We start from the raw sequence: 19,455 nt of genomic DNA on the forward strand, positions 1-19,455 counted from the left end.
GACCTGTTCCTTCGCAAATTTCATCTTGACCTCTAGGAACTCTCTCAATTTTTGTTCTGGATTTTCTTGTACCCCGGGCAGGGCCTCCTCAATATTTGCGAAAATTAGATTGTTTCTCATGGACTGAGACTGTAAGATATCAATTGGGACTTGATTCCCTTTGGTTACATTTAACAATGAGCTCATTGCCCGCAGTGCTTTACCTTTCAATGTGTTTGTCGCAGGCATGAATGATCCACCACTAGACATAACAATACCTAAATAGTTGAAAGTTTTGACAACCTCTATATCAGATCCCGCATAGGTCCAATTATAACTTTTATTCAAAACTCCACCTTTTCTAAATACAACAATTTTAGTCTTATCTACATTTACAGTTAGGTTCCATTTTGTACAATATGTTTCTAAGCTATCTAAGGAGTTTTGTAAACCTTGCGCAGAATCGGAACAAATAACTGCGTCATCTGCAAACAATAATAAGTAAATCGAAATTTGATCTAATGTTATACCATCATATAAATTTTCTTGCAATGCATTTTCTAAATCATTCAAAAACAGACTAAACATAATTGGAGAAGTAATCTCCCCTTGAAACAGACCAATTTCACTACTGAAAAATTCTGACAACGTATTTACATGTTTCACACACAATTTAACCTCTTCATACATTGAATAAATCACTGAAAACAATTTGCCATCAATTCCACAATTTATTAATTTATACCACAGACAGCTTCTGTCAATTAGGTCGTATGCCTTTTTAAAGTCGATAAAACAGCAAAAAAGTTTCTTCTTATCGTTTATAAATTTTTCAATCAAAGAATTTAATATAAAAATAGCATCTACAGTACTATAATCTGTTTTAAACCCAAACTGGGCATCCGTAATCTTATCATTTTCCATAGACCATTTCTTAAGTCTTTCATTTATAATTACAGTGAAAAACTTCGCAAAACAACTTGTTATTGTAATGCCCTCATAGTTATTTGGATCTGAGGAATCACCCTTTTTATGTAATGGAATAATGAACCCCGACGACCAACATCTCGGAAAGGTTCTACTATCAAGAATGTAATTAAATAGCAGTTGCAAAGGATTTACAATATCATTTATATTTGCTTTAAAATATTCATATAAAATATTATCAGCCGAACAAGCTTTATTACTACCCAGACATTTAGATGCCCGCACAATCTCTTCAATAGATATAGGCCTATCAAGTTCTTCAAATGATGCACTGTTGCTTTCCGAAGCTAAAAATGTTTTAACAAAGTCATCACACTCAACATTTGTTTCACGTTGGTCGTGGTCGGAGGAGAGACCTTTAAAATGCTCGTAAAAAGAGTCAACTGTTATTTGCTCGCCTCGGTTTGCAAAAGATTTCTGTTTAAATGTCTTCCAGAATTCACGCGGCGATTTATGTTTCATTGTATTTAGGGATTGGGCAAATGATTTATTAAAATTGTTTTTACATTGACGGCAGTAGTATTTATAGTCTTTTTTCTTCATATACACGTTCATTCTTGTTTCATCATTTGGCGTAATATTATATTCATACACTGCTTTTTTATACAATTCATGTGCTTTTTTGCATGCTCTCACCCTTTTTCATCGACTGTATCATTTTATCAAGCTCATCTTGCCTTTTGTTTATACTGTCCAATAGACTGGTGTCAAAGGCACGGCTATTTTCGATGTCCTGTATTTTGGACTCTATAGTGTTAATCTGCTTTATAGTAAATACCAAACATGAGCAATAACATACTATTATTTTTGTGGTTGAAACTGATTAACAATGTACAATGTATTTACATTTTAAAGTTAACAACAATCTGTTTATGCCAACGAACATGACTTGTAAATACCAAACATGACTTGTAAATGTAGCAAATACCAAACATGAGATATAACATACTATTTTGTTTTTGTGGTAGAAACTCTTTAACAATGTACAATGTATTTACATGTTTTATGCCAACGAACATGACTTGTAAATATAGCAAATACCAAACATGAGCTGTTAACATACTATTTTGTTTTTGTGGTACATTTTTAGGATAACAACACTCGCTTTGCTGACGGTGTACGGGACCTTTCTGATCTTTTTCGTTTTGTTTGGTTTGGCTTCTTCCCCGCATTAGGAGTGTTCAGTACTGTCCGGTTTCCATTTGTTGATGTCACCATGTTCGGATGAGACCTTCCTTTGTCCGAGAGAAACTTTTTCTCCCTGTTGCTCCTAGTTTCTTCGGACATGTTTGACCATTTGTCTATTTGCCATTAGCACAGGTTCCGCAGTTATCCCAAAATACTGAGAGTGTAACATAATTTGCGATTTCTTGAGAACCATTTCTAGACAACATCTGTATCTGAGTTCTGTACTACGACTTTCGTCACAATTTATCAAAGTTGAAACTTAGTTAAAGAAGCAATCACCATCTGGAGTGCTGTGAAGTGCGGCTTTGTCGTTTTCGTGAAAGTATGTGAGAAGTGTATTAACATTCTGGTCTTGAGCATGATTCGTGAACTCTGTATGCAAGGTGATGTCAAATGGAACATTTTTGATGAACATTTTCTCGCGCTCAGCAGCTTTCACCAACTTTGGTTCACCAACTTTGGAAGACCATTTGCTGAGGCCTGTAAAACATTAAAGGTTCGTGACTGGGCGAAAAATTCAATCGGTAAATATATATTTGACAAAGCATAAAAAAAATGCCCCTACGTAATGTGAGCAAACTTCTAATATTGCCCCGCCTCATTCTGTTTATAATGTTAAAATTTCTCTATTTTCCTTAACCTTTTTATCGCATGATCAGAATTTTATGCAGAAATTACATCAGTATGTTTTGATTTCATTTTTCTTACCTTTTCGATGCGCTGGAGACCCATCAAATAATCAAAGCTACCATCGTCGTTCGATGTAAGGCAGTTTAATGTTGTGCACATGGTAAATTAGAAATTAGTAAACCTCATATGTTCTTTGGTGTACCTGGAATGGCAACAAACAGAATGTTCGAGGGGATGTTTGAGAGCTTAAAGACATACAAACCGAGGTAAGTTGGCCGTTTCTACATTCTACATGACTTTGATTTAAATAAGTTTATATACAACTTTGTGTATATACAACTTTGTGTCCTCAAAGTCAATGAAGAGTCACAAATAATAATACAAACGTACCAATATCAGTATAAATACCGAGGAACTGATATTGCATGTATAAAGGACAAACAAATCAATTAATTAATAGTACAGAGTCTGTGTATTATTTACCAAATTATTTAACGTGTTAATCATATATCATACATCTAATTATATATAAAACGAATAATAAAACTGTTCTATTCAATTCAGTATATATGTACTTACTAGTATATTAAAACGTTTCTTACATTTAATTTTTCTTACATTTCAGATACGTCTTCATCAATCTAGGAGGGAACGATATCACAGATTCATGCAACCCCCATGATATATATCTGAATATTATCAACATTGTAGAAGAACTGTATAACTGTGGAGTGGAACGCGTTTTTGTTGCAAGTATAGTGGAGAGAGGAAAATTTCCCAAGTGGACTGGTTTAAATCACAAATTTTTCAACGTATACAGAAGATCTGTGAACAAAAAGTTAAAGAAATATTTTGCACGTGATTTTGTGCAAATTGGTAAAAGACTGATCTATTCGAGATATTATGATTTGGACTTAGTACATCCAGGAAATAGACAAGGAGGAATGAAGCTATTCAAGCATGAGGTGTTGAAAGCATTCAAAAAGACAGGACACTGTTAGTGTATATCACCAAATATCATTAATTTTATGTTTTATGCGTGTAATAATATATTTGTATGTAGCTATTCTTATTATATATATAATATAAATTCAGCAATGCTTTTGTATTGAAATAATCCTATTAGCGCTTTAATAAACTTCAGAAGCTTCAACATTCCCGTTTGTGTTTTTAAAAAATGTCTACCTACGCGTAACTGCTAAACGGCTGTTTTCATGGGGGCATTTTTAGAGGGTGATGTTTCTCAGAACAGATTATTTTTCCTATATTCATCATAACATGTCAATATTTTTCTATTTTTTAAAAGAAGACATGTTGTACTAAATGATCATATATGGTTTTCGTATCATTGAAATGCTCTAAAGTACTGAAAATGAGGTCTGAATATTTTGTTATTAATATGAAATAAATAAGGAATTGAAAAGGTAGAATGTTACCTATAACAATGCCATATAAGAATAGACAATAAAAGCACGAACACCCAGGTGGCAATCAGCAGCATTATATTACGCACTATACTATTACTACGGCAGACTTCTTTTATTATCAAAGTGATATGGATTTGGAGTTGTCCGTCTGACTGTTGGAGAGTGCTTCCGTAGATTTAAACTTCGATCGTCGAGATGGCTGGAAATTCAACGTGAGCTCTAAATTCATTTTTTTTAAAATCTGAATTTCGATCATCGAGCTGGCTCGAAATTCAACCACAGCTCGAAATTCAACTTTTTCTAAAATCTGAATTTCGATCTTCCAGCTGGCTCGAAATTCAACCCTAGCTCGAAATTCAACTTTTTTTAAAATGTGAATTTCGATATTCGACCTGGCTCGAAATTCAACCCCAGCTCGAAATTCAACTTTTTCTAAAATCTGAATTTCGATCTTCGAGCTGGCTCGAAATTCAACCCCAGCTCGAAATTTAACTTTTTGATAATTTGAATTTCGATCTTCGAGCTGGCTCGAAATTCAACCCCAGCTCGAAATTCAACTTTTTCTAAAATCTAAATTTCGATCTTCGAGCTGGCTCGAAATTCAAACCCAGCTCGAAATTCAACTATTTCTAAAATCTGAATTTCGATCTTCGAGCTGGCTCGAAATTCAAACCCAGCTTGAAATTCAACTTTTTCTGAAATCTGAATTTCGATCTTCGAGCTGGCTCGAAATTCAACCCCAGCTGGGAATTCATTTTTTTTTGATAATTTGAATTTCGATCTTCGAGCTGGCTCGAAATTCAACTTTCAACTTTTTGATAATTTGAATTTCGATCTTTGAGCGAAATTCAACCCCACCTCGAAATTCAACCTTTTGATAATCTGAATTTCGATCTTCGAGCTGGCTCGAAATTCAACCCCAGCTCGAAATTCAACTTTTTCTAAAATCCGAATTTCGATCTTCGAGCTGGCTCGAAATTCAAAGCCAGCTTGAAATTCAACTTTTTCTGAAATCTGAATTTCGATCTTCGAGCTGGCTCGAAATTCAACCCCAGCTCGAAATTCAACTTTTTCTAAAATCTGAATTTCGATCTTCGAGCTGGCTCGAAATTCAAACCCAGCTCGAAATTCAACTATTTCTAAAATCTGAATTTCGATCTTCGAGCTGGCTCGAAATTCAAACCCAGCTCGAAATTCAACTTTTTCTGAAATCTGAATTTCGATCTTCGAGCTGGCTCGAAATTCAACCCCAGCTCGAAATTCAACCTTTTGATAATCTGAATTTCGATCTTCGAGCTGGCTCGAAATTCAACCCCAGCTCGAAATTCAACTTTTTCTAAAATCTGAATTTCGATCTTCGAGCTGGCTCGAAATTCAACCCCACCTCGAAATTCAACCTTTTGAACATCTGAATTTCGATCTTCGAGCTGGCTCGAAATTCAACCCCAGCTCTAAATTCAACTTTTTCTGAAATCTGAATTTCGATCTTCGAGCTAGCTCGAAATTCAACCCCAGCTCGAAATTCATTTTATTTTGATAATTTGAATTTCGATCTTCGAGCTGGCTCGAAATTCAACCCCAGCTCGAAATTCAACTTTTGATAATTTGAATTAAGATCTTCGAGCTGGCTCGAAATTCAACCCCACCTCGAAATTTAACCTTTTGATAATCTGAATTTCGATCTTCGAGCTGGCTCGAAATTCAACCCCAGCTCGAAATTCAACTTTTTCTAAAATCTGAATTTCGATCTTCGAGCTGGCTCGAAATTCAACCACAGCTCGAAATTCAACTTTTTGATAATCTGAATTTCGATATTCGAGCTAGCTCGAAATTCAACCCCAGCTCGAAATTCAACTTTTTGATAATCTGAATTTCGATCTTCGAGCTGGCTCGAAATTCAGCCCCAGCTCGAAATTCAACTTTTTGATAATTTGAATTTCGATCTTCGAGCTGGCTCGAAATTCAACCCCAGCTCGAAATTCACCTTTTTGATAATTTGAATTTCGATCTTCGAGCTGGCACGAAATTCAACCCCAGCTCGAAATTCATCTTTTTGATAATTTGAATTTCGATCTTCGAACTAGCTCGAAATTCAACCCAAGCTCGATATTCAAATTTTAGAAAATCTGAATTTCGATCTTCGAGCTGGCTCGAAATTCAATTCCAGCTCGAAATTCTATCTTGAATTTCGATCTTTGAGCTGGCTAGAAGTTAAAAGCTAGCACGAAATTGATATTCATTGTTGAATTTCGATCTTCGAGCTGGCTCGAAATTTAAAGCTGGCTAGAAATTTAATTTCGATCTTCGATCTTCGATGTCAGTGCCAACTTCTCGATTTAATTCAACATTTTATGTAGTATAATTAACATACAGTCAAATGCAAACATATAGATCATACTTTCAATTGTGAGAATATATTCCTGAAGAAGGTTAGCTGTTACTTTTATATGAAATAAGATATACATTTATGACTTATATATTTAATGTCTTGAACTGAATAATTCTGCGATCGGCCTAAATTAAAATAAAGTGAGCATTTATATTAAAATTCCGATCACAGGCAAATGAGTAAAGAGAGAGAGAGAGAGAGAGAGAGAGAGAGAGAGAGAGAGAGAGAGAGAATTCATGATGTATTACGTATGCTATCATATTATACCATGCACATTAATGACACACACGACAGTTTCAATATAAAGTTTATTAGAATTACATTTGAGCAGATTGCTTATTGATCCGTTTAACGTTCAACGCTTACATGTTTCTAAATCGGCCTTTGGTTTACGGAAAAAATAAATCTTCCCCCTCATAGCCTTTCCGGGTACCGCTCGTCGGCATTACATATTCCTATAACGCACACCTCAACACCACTTCCTTCGAAAAAAAAACAACAAATGTATCAAACAAAAGAATAAGTCAGTAACGGTTTCTAAGTGAAAGCTTGTGGGAAGCAATGGCTGGTTAGCAACAAGTGATGCATACTGAATAATCCGCGTTATCTTATTGGTCAATATCATAGATAACAATTAGTTTGATAGACAGCACGGATCCATTCATTATAAAGGTAGTTAAGAACTTATAAAATGTTTTTTTTTTTTTTTTTTTTTTTTTTTTTTCATTTAAATTACGTCGCACCGACACATGATACTAGTTAATGGGCTATCATGGGTGATTCTCCCGCCTTTTATTATTGTGGTATCAGGTTTTAATCAGTTGTGGAGGAGAACGGATATGTTCGTTCACAGACACTTAGAGGTCAGAATCTGTCCCTTTTTCCAATCGGCCCCTGCCAACCTTCAGCCATTTAAATCAAACTGAGCACATGTCTCGATCATACAACAACTTTTGTTACCATTTCAATATGTTTAAAAATTCTCCCATATATACTATCAATGCTCAGAGAATGGGATTTTTTCAAACTTGTTGAAATGGTAACAGAATTCGTTGGATGATCAAGACATGTGCTCAGTTTGTTTTAAAAAACAAAATTGTAGGCCTGTTGACTGAGGGTCAGGGGCGGCATGGGAGAGGTTGGGATGCTGACCCCAAGTGTCTGTGTGTTCATTTGGTTCCTCAGTTTGATTGTGTCATGCTGTAATGGTCAATGTTGCAAGTTAGGTACCGGTATGCTTTGCTCTTGTTTTTATTTGTTTAAATATAGACTGCAAGGTTATGCACAAGAAAAACAGGAAAAAACTTCTATGAAACAGTTTTTTTTTCAAAATTAAAAAAAAAACACAAAAAACAATGAGTATTTTTCATTGAAAAAAGTTCACAAAAGTGAATATAAAACATTTTTTTTCATTTGTATCCATCATAGTAAGAATATAGTATTACAAATATGACTATGATATCAAATAAGTATGTAATAAATTCTGTAGAAAGAATAAATGCAATTGTGTTGTCTTGATGTATATTTTGCTTGATCTTGATAAAAAATCAGAAAATTATAAAAATGTTGAAAAATCGATGACAGTTTCAGCAACTGTGGGTGTGTTCAATTTTACACAAAAACAAGCTTGGTGACCTATTGTTTTTATTTGTTCATTGTTTTCAGCACAAATGATCCTATCATTATGTGAATTTGAGAAAAAACCTATGCAAGGAAAAAAAAACTACAGAAATTCTCTTCTGACTGGTATTTTCACAACACTTTCTCAAAGCTATTTCCTTAAAAGTATTTGCTATCATATAAAATAGGTGACCACCATAAGAAATAGGTTTGCATTTTTAACCCTTATGTCACACTTTTGCTTCATTATTTTGAAACCCACTCATATAGTAGCAAGTATGTTTCATAAAAAGGTTAACATGCTGTATGGAGTGATTAATAACCAAAAAGTACATAAAAAGCACCAGTATGTACTGACACACTATTGTTTCAATATTAAAAAAAAAAAACCCTACCTACCTACCTTATTTTTTTGGCCATGTTACAGGAACCACACATATTTTGTTTTTGGCCCAACTTGTAGTCGAAGTATATTAAATCTAGCTAATGTTTATAAATAGTGGATACAGGGAGCGGTGGTCTAGTGGATAAGGTGTTGGCCGCTCAATCCAGAGGTCGTGGGTTGACCATGACCTCATATGACACCAGTACTGGTTTTTCCAGGAAGCGGACTCGAGAGTGGTTACAATAAGCTTGAAGCTTTCATCACAATCGAGCTATAACAAATTTGTATAAACTAAATAGTGGATACTAATCATATTGCAGAGAGTTTTTGATTCTTAGGTTAACTTTTTATGCATTTAATCATTCAATTATAGCTGCGTGAGAAAGTGGAAATATAAATTTGTGTAATTATAAATTATTGTATTGCAAAGTTTTAACTGATCAAATGTAAGTATACACACTTTGATAGTGCCCTGTATACAAATTAATTCCATATAAATATACTTGGCTACCCTAATCACCCTTTATTTCTAAAATAAAATAATCGATATGAATAATCAGCTGAAGGTCAACCATCCGGTCAAGTTGCAACTACTATACTTTATCAGTATATCTACATAAGATGCAGGCTTAAACAATTTAGTCTTTTTTTTTAATATTGATATATAGAAAATGTATCTGTTTCTGAAGGATTACATACATATTATGTACTATTTTGTATTTAAATATATGTCATTGTTGCTATGGGATCACTTCTTGTAGTGTAAAGAAACACACTTACACTTGTAAGAATTCTAGGTCCAAGTCCTAGCAAGAAGCCCTTTGCACATTGACAAACCTTTATATGTACATAAATTTTATGATCTTTGTTATGAGGCCTTTTTATACGACAGATGTTTACTCGTACTAGGGACTGTTAATACACCTTTTTTGTCGAAATCCTGAAAATGACAGAGTCAACACGTGTTTAAAAATCCAGTATATTTATTTCGAATGTCCAAGTTTGAATGATCGATACATCAAACAATATATTACAATTTTAACAAAAATGGGGAATTAGATTCTTCTTTGATACACAATATTTTATATTTAATAAAAATGGGGAAATTAGCTAATCATGCTTTAAGTAAGAAAAGGGGAAATTAGCCAATACTCTCGCTTTGAGTAAGAGGTACATAATACAAAGATCAGTAACAATTTTACCACAATAACAAGTACTTTTAGAACTTAAAATATAATTAACATCAATCTTGCCTATAATTGGCATATTTTATAAAAGTTACTATTTCTAAATTTCAAGTAATGTCATATTTTAAGAATAAGATAACATTACACACAGTTGATATAATGAAAGTCTTAAAATAATAAAATAAGTACATACCTGAAAATGACAGTCAACACGTGTTTAAAAATCTAGTATATTTATTTCGAATATCCAAGTTTGAATGATACTTGGACATCGGAGACTGGCATTTTTATTGGGCTCTGTCAAACCAAGTATAAACATTATTTTCTGAAGAATTGGTTACAAGAAGGAAATATTAGGATAGCTTCCTGTATAAAACAAAGATAATTCTTGTTGAAGAATTAGTAGACTATTTTTATAAAGGCCTAGGTAAAAGAGATAAGCTGATTTTGTAGCAAGATTTCTACTTTGTTAAAGTGTAAGTTGTTGAGATGGAAGAAGCTTAACTTAAGATGCTAATGGCAAAGTCATTTAGCAAACACCTTGAAAGGTGTCAGACCATTCATATTGTAAAACCGATTCAAATTGTAAAACTATGTCCAAAATATCAATTTAATTAAAAATTGTGATTGTTTTAAAGTTACAAAAATGAAATTATCATTTTTAAAATCTACTCATAAAATCAAAGATTTTGATACCAGATATGACATATTAACTTTTATAAGTATATTTATGATGTAATATGTCACATTAAAAGAGATGTAAAAATATGGATCATAATATAAACACCAAAGCACTGGTTCTCTAGCCTGACTTAAATATGCAGCTTTACTTTTTTAAGCAGAAATAGTATTTATTCATATAAATAAACATTTCAGTTTTCTACTAAATTTACAGTTTTTATCCATGACTGTGATATTAGAATCGAAATAATTTATAGCACAATCGTATAAGGATACGTTGAGAATTTCGCATAATAAGTTTAATTCGGACAGAATTGTTAGGTTAAGAAGTCTGCGAAATGCTAACCCAAAGCAGTATTTGAAGGTTATAAACTCGAACACAAATTCAAAGCCAGTGAGTGCTCCATTAAATGATTTTTATGACTTTTTTAAAAAGGTGAATGAACAGGTTTATGAAGATGAAAATGAAATAAATGACAATAGTGTTAACGAAGAAGACATACGCGTTAATACAGAAATAAACGGTTCTATAACAGAGCAAGAAATTTTACAAGCATTAAGGAGTCTAAGCAATAATAAATCACCTGGTATAGATAATATTGTAAACGAGCAATTAAAGGCAACAATAAATACTATGTTGCCAATTTATACAAAATTGTTTAATATTACTTTTAATGAAGGCATAATACCAGAAAGTTGGACAATAGAAGTGGTAAAACCTATATACAAAAACAAAGGTGATCCAAATTTACCAGAAAACTACCGTCCAATATCATTGTTAAGCTGTTTTGGTAAATTGTTTACCTGTATCATAAATAAGAGACTAAATTTATATGCAGAAAAAACAGGTCTTATAAAATCAACACAAGCAGGGTTTAGAAAAAATTACTCAACAAATGACAATTTATTTATCCTTAAAAGCCTAATTGATCTTGTTAATTCTGATAAAAAGAAATTGTTTTGTTGTTTTGTTGATTTTAAACAGGCCTTTGACTCAGTTTGGAGAGTAGGACTTTGGCAGAAATTACAGAAGCAAAATATAAACGGAAAATGCTATAATATCATTTATAAAATGTATGAGAATATTAAGTCAAAAGTTGTGACCCATGATGGAAGTTCTCCTTTTTTCAACTGCTTAAACGGCGTTCGTCAAGGAGAAAACTTGTCCCCTTTTTTGTTTAGTATCTTTCTGAATGATTTAGAGGATTATTTAAACGGTAATAATGTACATGGTGTCGTTAAAGAGTCAGTCTCAGATGATTCACGAATTTTTTTAAAATTGTTCATTTTACTCTACGCTGATGATACAGTCATTTTTAGTGATAATAAAGAGGATATGCAACATGCATTAGATTGTTTCAAAATATATTGTGATAAATGGAAACTTTCAATAAATGTTGATAAAACTAAAATTGTAATCTTTAGCAAAGGAAGACAGCCAAGAAATCTACAATTTAAAATTGGAAATGATACTGTAGAAATAGTCGATAATTATAAATATCTTGGTATATATTTTTCTAGGAGCGGAGCTTTTTTACAAGCCAAAAAACATATTGCCGAACAGGCAAACAAAGCATTATTCTGTCTTTTGAGGAAGATTAGAACTTTATCACTACCTTTTGACATGCAGATAGATCTTTTTGAAAAAACAGTAAAACCAATACTTTTATATGGAAGTGAAATCTGGGGATTTGGTAATATTGATGTTATAGAAAGAGTTCCATTAAAATTCTATAAGTACGTTTTCAGTTTAAAAAAATCGACACCATCCTATATGATCTATGGTGAATTAGGCATCACTCCAGTTTCTGTAGATATAAAGAATAGAATTGTAGCTTTTTGGACAAAACTTGTAGAAAACACTGGTGATGTAGCCCAACAAAAGGTATCATCTAAAATTTATCAGTTGATTTATGAATTACATGCTTCTAAAGAAACTAAATCCAAATGGATTGAGAATATCAAAAATATACTTTGTACATCAGGATACTCAGGAATATGGTATAGTCAAAGTTTTTCAAATCCCAAGTGGTTAATTAAATCATGTTCTCAAAAACTAAGAGATATTTTCATACAAACATGGTATGCGGAAATAGAAAGAACATCAAATACAAACACGTATAAGCTCTATAAAACTGTATATAAACGAAGCACGTATATCAATACTTTACCTACATATTTATGTAAAAGAATGATGTCATTTTTAACAAGAAACCATCGTTTACCAATAGAAGTTGGAAGATGGAGAGGAACACCTTCAAACGAAAGAAAATGTTTATTCTGTAATGATATTGGTGATGAATTCCATTATGTATTAGTATGTTCACACTTTAATGATATAAGAAAGAAATATATAGACAAGAAGTATTACCAACGACCAAATATCATAAAATTTGGAACATTACTACCTAATGATAACTATAAAGATCTTAAGAACTTAAGTTTATTTATGAATAAGATAATGAAAACTATAAATGTTTAAGGCAAAGTGTATAATTGTTATATATTGTGAAATAGTACCCTATTGTTTGATACGTATATGCTGAAATACTATTTCATTGTCTGATACATTTACGCTGAAATAGAATTATTTCATTGTTTTGTTAGTACATTGTACTGTAATGGTAAATTTGTTATGTATTAAAAACTATTTGTCTAGATGTATCTTTTATATCAATGTCCTTGGTTACATGAATCATTGTAATGGTAAATTTGTTATGTACTGAAAAGTATTTGTATACATGTATCTTTTGAATGAATGTTCTTGGTTACATGAATCATAATCTTAGAAACCATTTAAACAGAAGATAATCTGGCGTTTCCCTAATACTAGCTAGTTTTCATTAATAATCAACATGAAGAAAACCGCAAAGCCTTTGGAAAGCTGCAATAGTAAACAAATAAATTTTAATTTTATATCGCGATGGTAAATAATCTAAATTGTCTTCAGAAACAACACATACATTTATGATCCATGTAACAATTAATTATATAGTGTATAATAAATTAGGCTGCCGTTTCCTAATATATCGCTACACTAAACATACATATGTTACCGCCATTGATATTGTTTGAAATGTTTTTCTTTACTGTGATGCTTTGCTGTTCATTATGTATGAGCCTAAGTATTGAAATAAAAGTTGAAAGTTGAAAGTTGTTTTAACACTATTCATGCACTCGGGTGGAAATACGTCGTTCAAATAATTTATACGCCCGACGTATAACCACCCATCGTGCATAAATAGTGTTAAAGCACTTTTTTGCTACAAATTATTTCTTAAATAAAAATGATTCTGAATGAAAGGTATTTATTTACACGACCGGTAGATCTGAGCAGCAGCAAAGCGGCAAGGGAGATCACTGCTATACTGGTACGTACAGGTGTTAACACACAATAAATAGTCCTTGTCCTTTATTCTATATAAAATAGACCTATTTCCAATGACAGTAGAACACATCAGGACCCATTTTAGATGTTACCATGGCAACACAGTCATGTTAAAACATAGCGAGTTCAACATCGTTACGGACAGTTTGGTAATCGAGATAGTGCAGTTGAAATAGCATGATATATAGATAAGTTTAGATATTGATCTTTGGTCATTTTATTAAGTTAATAAACCCTGTAAACGTAAGAATCACTGTTAATGTTGAAATAAAAGCCCATGAATACGCCCGTAATTTAACGGTGTAGCAGACTGTTACTGAGCAAACTAAGATACAGATATAAACTCACGGAGTATAATGCAAACTTGGTACGAGAGTAGATCCTGTACTTGTCTATCCTATTACAAGCTTGATCAAAGAGATTATACACGCAATATTGAATAAAAACGTGTAGCAGGAGCAGATCCAGTATCAGTCTATGTTAGAGCTCGAGTAAATCCAGTAATTCCCTTTATCATGTTCACAAACCAAAATTAGCAAACTTTAGCCCTTTAAGGGACCATAACTCTAAAACCCAGAGGTTTGATGCCAATACAAGTTGTGGCAAATTTGATTGAAGTCAACTGCAAAATGTGGTTTCTATCGTGTTTACAGGCCAAAATAGCAAATTTTGGCCCTTTAAGGGCCCATAACCTTAAACTTATGATGGGATCTGGTCAGTTTTCAAAAGGAACCGTCTCTTTTGACTTAATGGCCACATACGAGTGAAGGCCAATCTCCAAATCAAGATTGAGGGTCCTAGGCCCAAATGCTGCATTTTTTGTACTAGCATGACTATTTGTTACCCTTGAAAAAAAAACTAAAATAATATTTGAAACCAATCTCATTAGATGCTGCTGAAGTATATTCGTTTACATAAAAAGGGAGGTAATTTGTCATAAATTCAGTCCAAAGTTATCAACCCTGATTGTCCGAGTCCGTCTGATGTCTTCATTGGTTACTGAGATACACCCATTTAATTTGAAACAAAGGGCGGAAATTTGTCATATATCAGTTCATATTCATTTACCTAGAATTTCTCAGTCCAACTTTTGGCATTAAGTAATTTCAAATGAGTCCATAAATACTTACTGCGATAAATCCATTTTTATAAAAATCAGGGGAGGTAATCATGCATTGGTATATATGCATGTACAAGATATAGGTAGGGGCCAAAGGGTCTACCATGCATCCCCCATATACTCTTTTTCATAGGTACCAAATTGTTCGTCGGGACCAACTTTTTCAAAATAAAAAAATATATTCCCATGAAAACACTCTTATGAACTATATATGATTTCACTGTTTCCATGGCAACTATTCATTTTTGGAAAGGACAACCATATAGATGATAATCATTCATATCTTAGTCAGTTTTGGTGACAAAACAATAAATATGGTATTAAAACGGAGCTAAAACATTGACCTTAATAGCAGTATTTTTTTTTATCTTAATCAATTAATTTGCATATTTAAGAATATTAATGAGAATGTTACAAAATGAGAAAATTTTACTAGAAAATAATATCTTCTAAGTTTTAAATCAAGTTAAATGTATCAAACAGTTTTGATTTGTTCTGAAAGTCTCTCAGTGTTTTCTTAAATAGTATTTTGTAACACAGATGGTAAATATTTTTTACTCCAAAATAGGTATGTTTAGCTGAAATTAACCACTACCACAACCGACGTCACAGGAACAAGATACCACTAAAATTTAATAAAATGATATAATTAATTGTTATCAATAAAAAACTATTATGTGAGCTATATTTTTTGGAAATGTAGTTTAAATACATTTTCGAAGGAGGAATCAATATTTAACATACTTTACACATGTTACGTTACCATTTCAATAACATTGTTTTATTAAATCAATTATTCAGAAAATATAGATCAGACAGTTTTGATCTGGTCTTGATGTCTCTCGGTGTTTTCTAGAATAGTATTTTGTTACTCTAAAAGTATTTTTTTTCTACATTAGGTATTTTAGCTAATTTGCATAAATTAATCTGTGCTAAAACAGACATATCTGGAAACAAGATATAACTAAAGCTGAACAACATGATGAAATAAACTATAATCAATAAATATGTGTTATTTGAGCTATATCATATGAAAATAAAGTGCAAATACTTATTTGAAGGAGAAATCTGTTTGTTACATACTTTACACATGTTACGTTACCATTCCAGTGATCTTGTTTTATTGTATCGTTATTTTCTCAGAAAAATAGTAGAGGAATATTTAATTATCTAGTTATTAAATTCTCTTACAAAATAGTATAGTTCCATACTTCTCAAGCAATGAGACTTTTTCCATAACGGTGCTTTAAAATACGTTACCACTGTATTTTGCTGTATTTAGAAATACGTAGGGAGACATTTGAATCATTGTTATCAATATTATGATATTAGTGATTTTTTAAAACTTTAAAGTATTAATTCCTTCATTATTTCTTTACATGTGTTGACCGAGAAATCATCTGAAACATTCATTACATATTCAATGCTCCTTTTTCATTTTGAATTAATGCATCTATCAGTTAAATTATACTTATACCAGTTTCTTAATTATGATGTTCTTTTATTTGATGGTTTCAATATTGTTGTCAATAATTACATTTTACATTGATTATGTATTTTTATGTATATATTCTGTATATATTAATTATGTATAAATCCCTGCCAACATCCATACACTGATAATAGGGTTACAATTTTGGGCTGTCTTTCATGGAATTGTTTTTATAATGGAATATTTATCTTGTTTGTGTGATTGTGAAGTGTATCTATGCAGTTATTTACGTGAGAAATGAAGCATTTTGTGTTTTAGTTTGAGAAAAAAACATGCATTGTATTGAGATATTGATGGGCTTATTAATAAATTATTCACTGTTGAAAAACATCACTAAAGAAGAACTAAAAAGAAAAAATGAAATATTCAGGCACTTTAAGTAATCTTTAATTTTAAACTGATGAAAATTAAAAAAAAATGTCAAGAATATGAACAATATTAAGTGTTTGAAAACCAAAATTGTTAAGAAAACAATTACATAATGCCATTCAAAACTTCTAGGAAGATACTGAGTGCCTTCTGAACGACACTTCAGAGTTGCTGAAAACATGTTGCAATTGACTTTACGAAGATCCTTTAGAAGCAAAAAACGCAACCAAGCAAATAAACAGCAAACTCAGTTGGATCAAGTCTGTTTATGTGGTAATGAAGTGCAAAACACACCTTACGCTCCCTAGCACTGACTTTAGAAGAATTCTGTTCTATAAGTTCATGGTACAAAAGAGCCAGAATATTTAACAACACTGAAAAGCTTAAACAGTGTTCTGTAATAGTAAAATTATATGGACTAGTGAAAACCTTAATTTAGAATTACCTGAAATGTCCGAAAAATATGAACTGCATACAATTTGAGGCAGCAGTGTTACAAGAAAATCACTTCTGCACGCCTTGATTAAGATGTGACTTACGATGTTTATAGGTTACACAACACAGAATTAAAGACCACCTCATCAGCCAAATACCTAGGAATAACTGTCACCAATGATTTGAACTGATCACAACATGCAGAGGATATAATTTTTAAGGCAACCTCTTTCCTTCTATTTATCCATAAATACTGTTGCAGTTGTTTTTTACTTAGATTGTTATTTTATTACATAAATTAGGTGGTTTATGCCTAAATATTATTGGAAGAGTAAACTGCATTATGTTCACCTGCAGATTTAGAGTAGAGAAGGCATAAGGATGGGCCATTAGATCCATTGCACATAGGTTTGTAGATAAAAACTTTAATGCCATTAGTCATGCTCACTGATTATTATGGTATTTGTGCAGAATTAAAATACATCTTAAATTTTTTATTGTAGTTTTCTGTATACGACCAAGATAGACCTATTGTATATATGTATATGCACCACTGAAAAAAAATGTAGTTCTGAGGGGTTGGAGCTAGTACTTCTCACATATAGATTTCATATATTCACAGTCAGTGATGAGATATGAAAATATCTAATTTATAGAATACAGTAACGCATTAGTTAGCATAAAATAAATGAGGCGTATTTGGTATTTACAAAACTTACGAAAGTTTTTTTTTTTCTCACAATCGAATAAGTTATCTCAATTTCAGTCCAAGTTTGCAGGTATTAATGGCTACTCAAGTTTACGTTTGGGACTATGATAAAGAAAATCTGACTTTTTAAACATATTTCTGTTTAACTATTTGGCAACACTTGAATGAAGTTTTGTATTAAATGGTTTTAAAATACAACGCATTGAATGTAGTTATATTGGACGGGATGGTTTACAATGAAATGCACACTGCACTGACTGACATTTTTATGAACGGACTGCATATTTACTAATTTTGGTAGTAACCGCCGCATAAAGTATGGTTCGATCGTACGATGTGTTTCTTTATGCATGGGAACATAACCTTGTGCTAATTTCAAACACATTTCGTTATCCTTAGTTTTTTTTGTATGAATTTATTTACGTTTAGATTAATATTGTTGATAAAACATTGTCAATACAATACAATCCAGATATTGAAATATCAAATTGACAACGATGTATTACGTTGTTTTAGATATTATATAACATTGTTATAAAAGACGATTATCAGAGACCTTTTGGATTAAGTATCGCCAACTCATCTTACAAGCATTTATAAATTACCACAAGGTCACATCAATACAGCTCAAAAGGGCAATTTAGGTATATGGTTAACTATTGAGCATGTTTATTGTATTTGAAAACATTTTCTTAAAATTACAAAGTCAAAATAAGCACATTATCGTTAAATGAGCCGTGCCATGAGAAAACCAAAAAAGTGGGTTTGCGACTAGCATGGGTCCAGACCAGCCTGCGTATCCGCGCAGTCTGGTCAGGATCCATGCTGTACGCTTTCGGATCCTATTGCAATTAGAGAAGATGTTAGCGAACAGCATGGATCCTGACCAGACTGCGCGGATAGTGTGTGATCTCCCTTTGCTGATAGCCACAGCAGCCAGTTAGGAATAATACATCGAAGTGCTGCAAGGCTGGTAAAAAAAAAAAAAAAAAAAAAAGAAACAACAACCGCCCCCCCCCCCCCCCCCCCCCCACAAAAAAAAGACAACAAAGCTCGGTCTCAAATATGCTTAATGAACTACAGCGGGACACACTTCAGCTCAGACGCAACATGTCGAGAATAACCAAGCTGTACACAATCATACTCTTGTTGATAATATTTCAAAAATTCACGCCAGAATCAAAACCAGCTGTAAAACCAAATCTCCTGCAGCACATTTGCTTGTCAACACAGCATCTTTCCTGGCAGCATCTTTCCTGACAGCATCTTTCCTGGCAGCACTGTACTTTGCTTGACTACACAGCATCTTTCCTGGCAGCATTTTTCCTGACAACATCTTTCCTGCCAGCACTACTTTGCTTGTCAACACAGCATCTTTCCTGGCAGCACTGTACTTTGCTTGTCAACACAGCATCTTTCCTGGCAGCACTCTACTTTGCTTGTCAACACAGCATCTTTCCTGGCAGCAT

The 19,455-nt window shown here is 32.6% G+C and overlaps 2 protein-coding genes across 2 annotated transcripts in view; both read left to right on the forward strand.

Annotated features, from left to right (window-relative positions):
- The window catches only part of LOC123556922 (pre-mRNA-splicing factor SYF1-like), a 133,553-nt gene that overhangs the window by 85,537 nt on the left and 28,561 nt on the right, over positions 1-19,455 (forward strand). The window lies entirely within an intron of this gene.
- On the forward strand, positions 2,493-4,435 carry LOC128549140 (uncharacterized). Its single transcript, XM_053525487.1, has 2 exons — positions 2,493-3,050; positions 3,410-4,435. Exons 1-2 carry the CDS (start codon positions 2,971-2,973, stop codon positions 3,783-3,785), a joined length of 456 nt encoding a protein of 151 aa, XP_053381462.1. The 5' UTR covers positions 2,493-2,970; the 3' UTR covers positions 3,786-4,435.

Source organism: Mercenaria mercenaria, chromosome 15 (genome assembly GCF_021730395.1).
Source record: "Mercenaria mercenaria strain notata chromosome 15, MADL_Memer_1, whole genome shotgun sequence".
In the NCBI taxonomy this organism is placed as follows: Eukaryota; Metazoa; Mollusca; class Bivalvia; order Venerida; family Veneridae; genus Mercenaria; species Mercenaria mercenaria.

What these genes read in the sequence shown, in the direction of transcription:
- LOC128549140 (XM_053525487.1), top strand. Translation starts at nt 2,971, where the DNA reads ATGTTCTTTGGTGTACCTGGAATGGCAACAAACAGAATGTTCGAGGGG. An exon ending in TTAAAGACATACAAACCGAG is followed by an intron (nt 3,051 to 3,409) that starts GTAAGTTGGCCG and finishes CTTACATTTCAG; the next exon opens with ATACGTCTTCATCAATCTAG.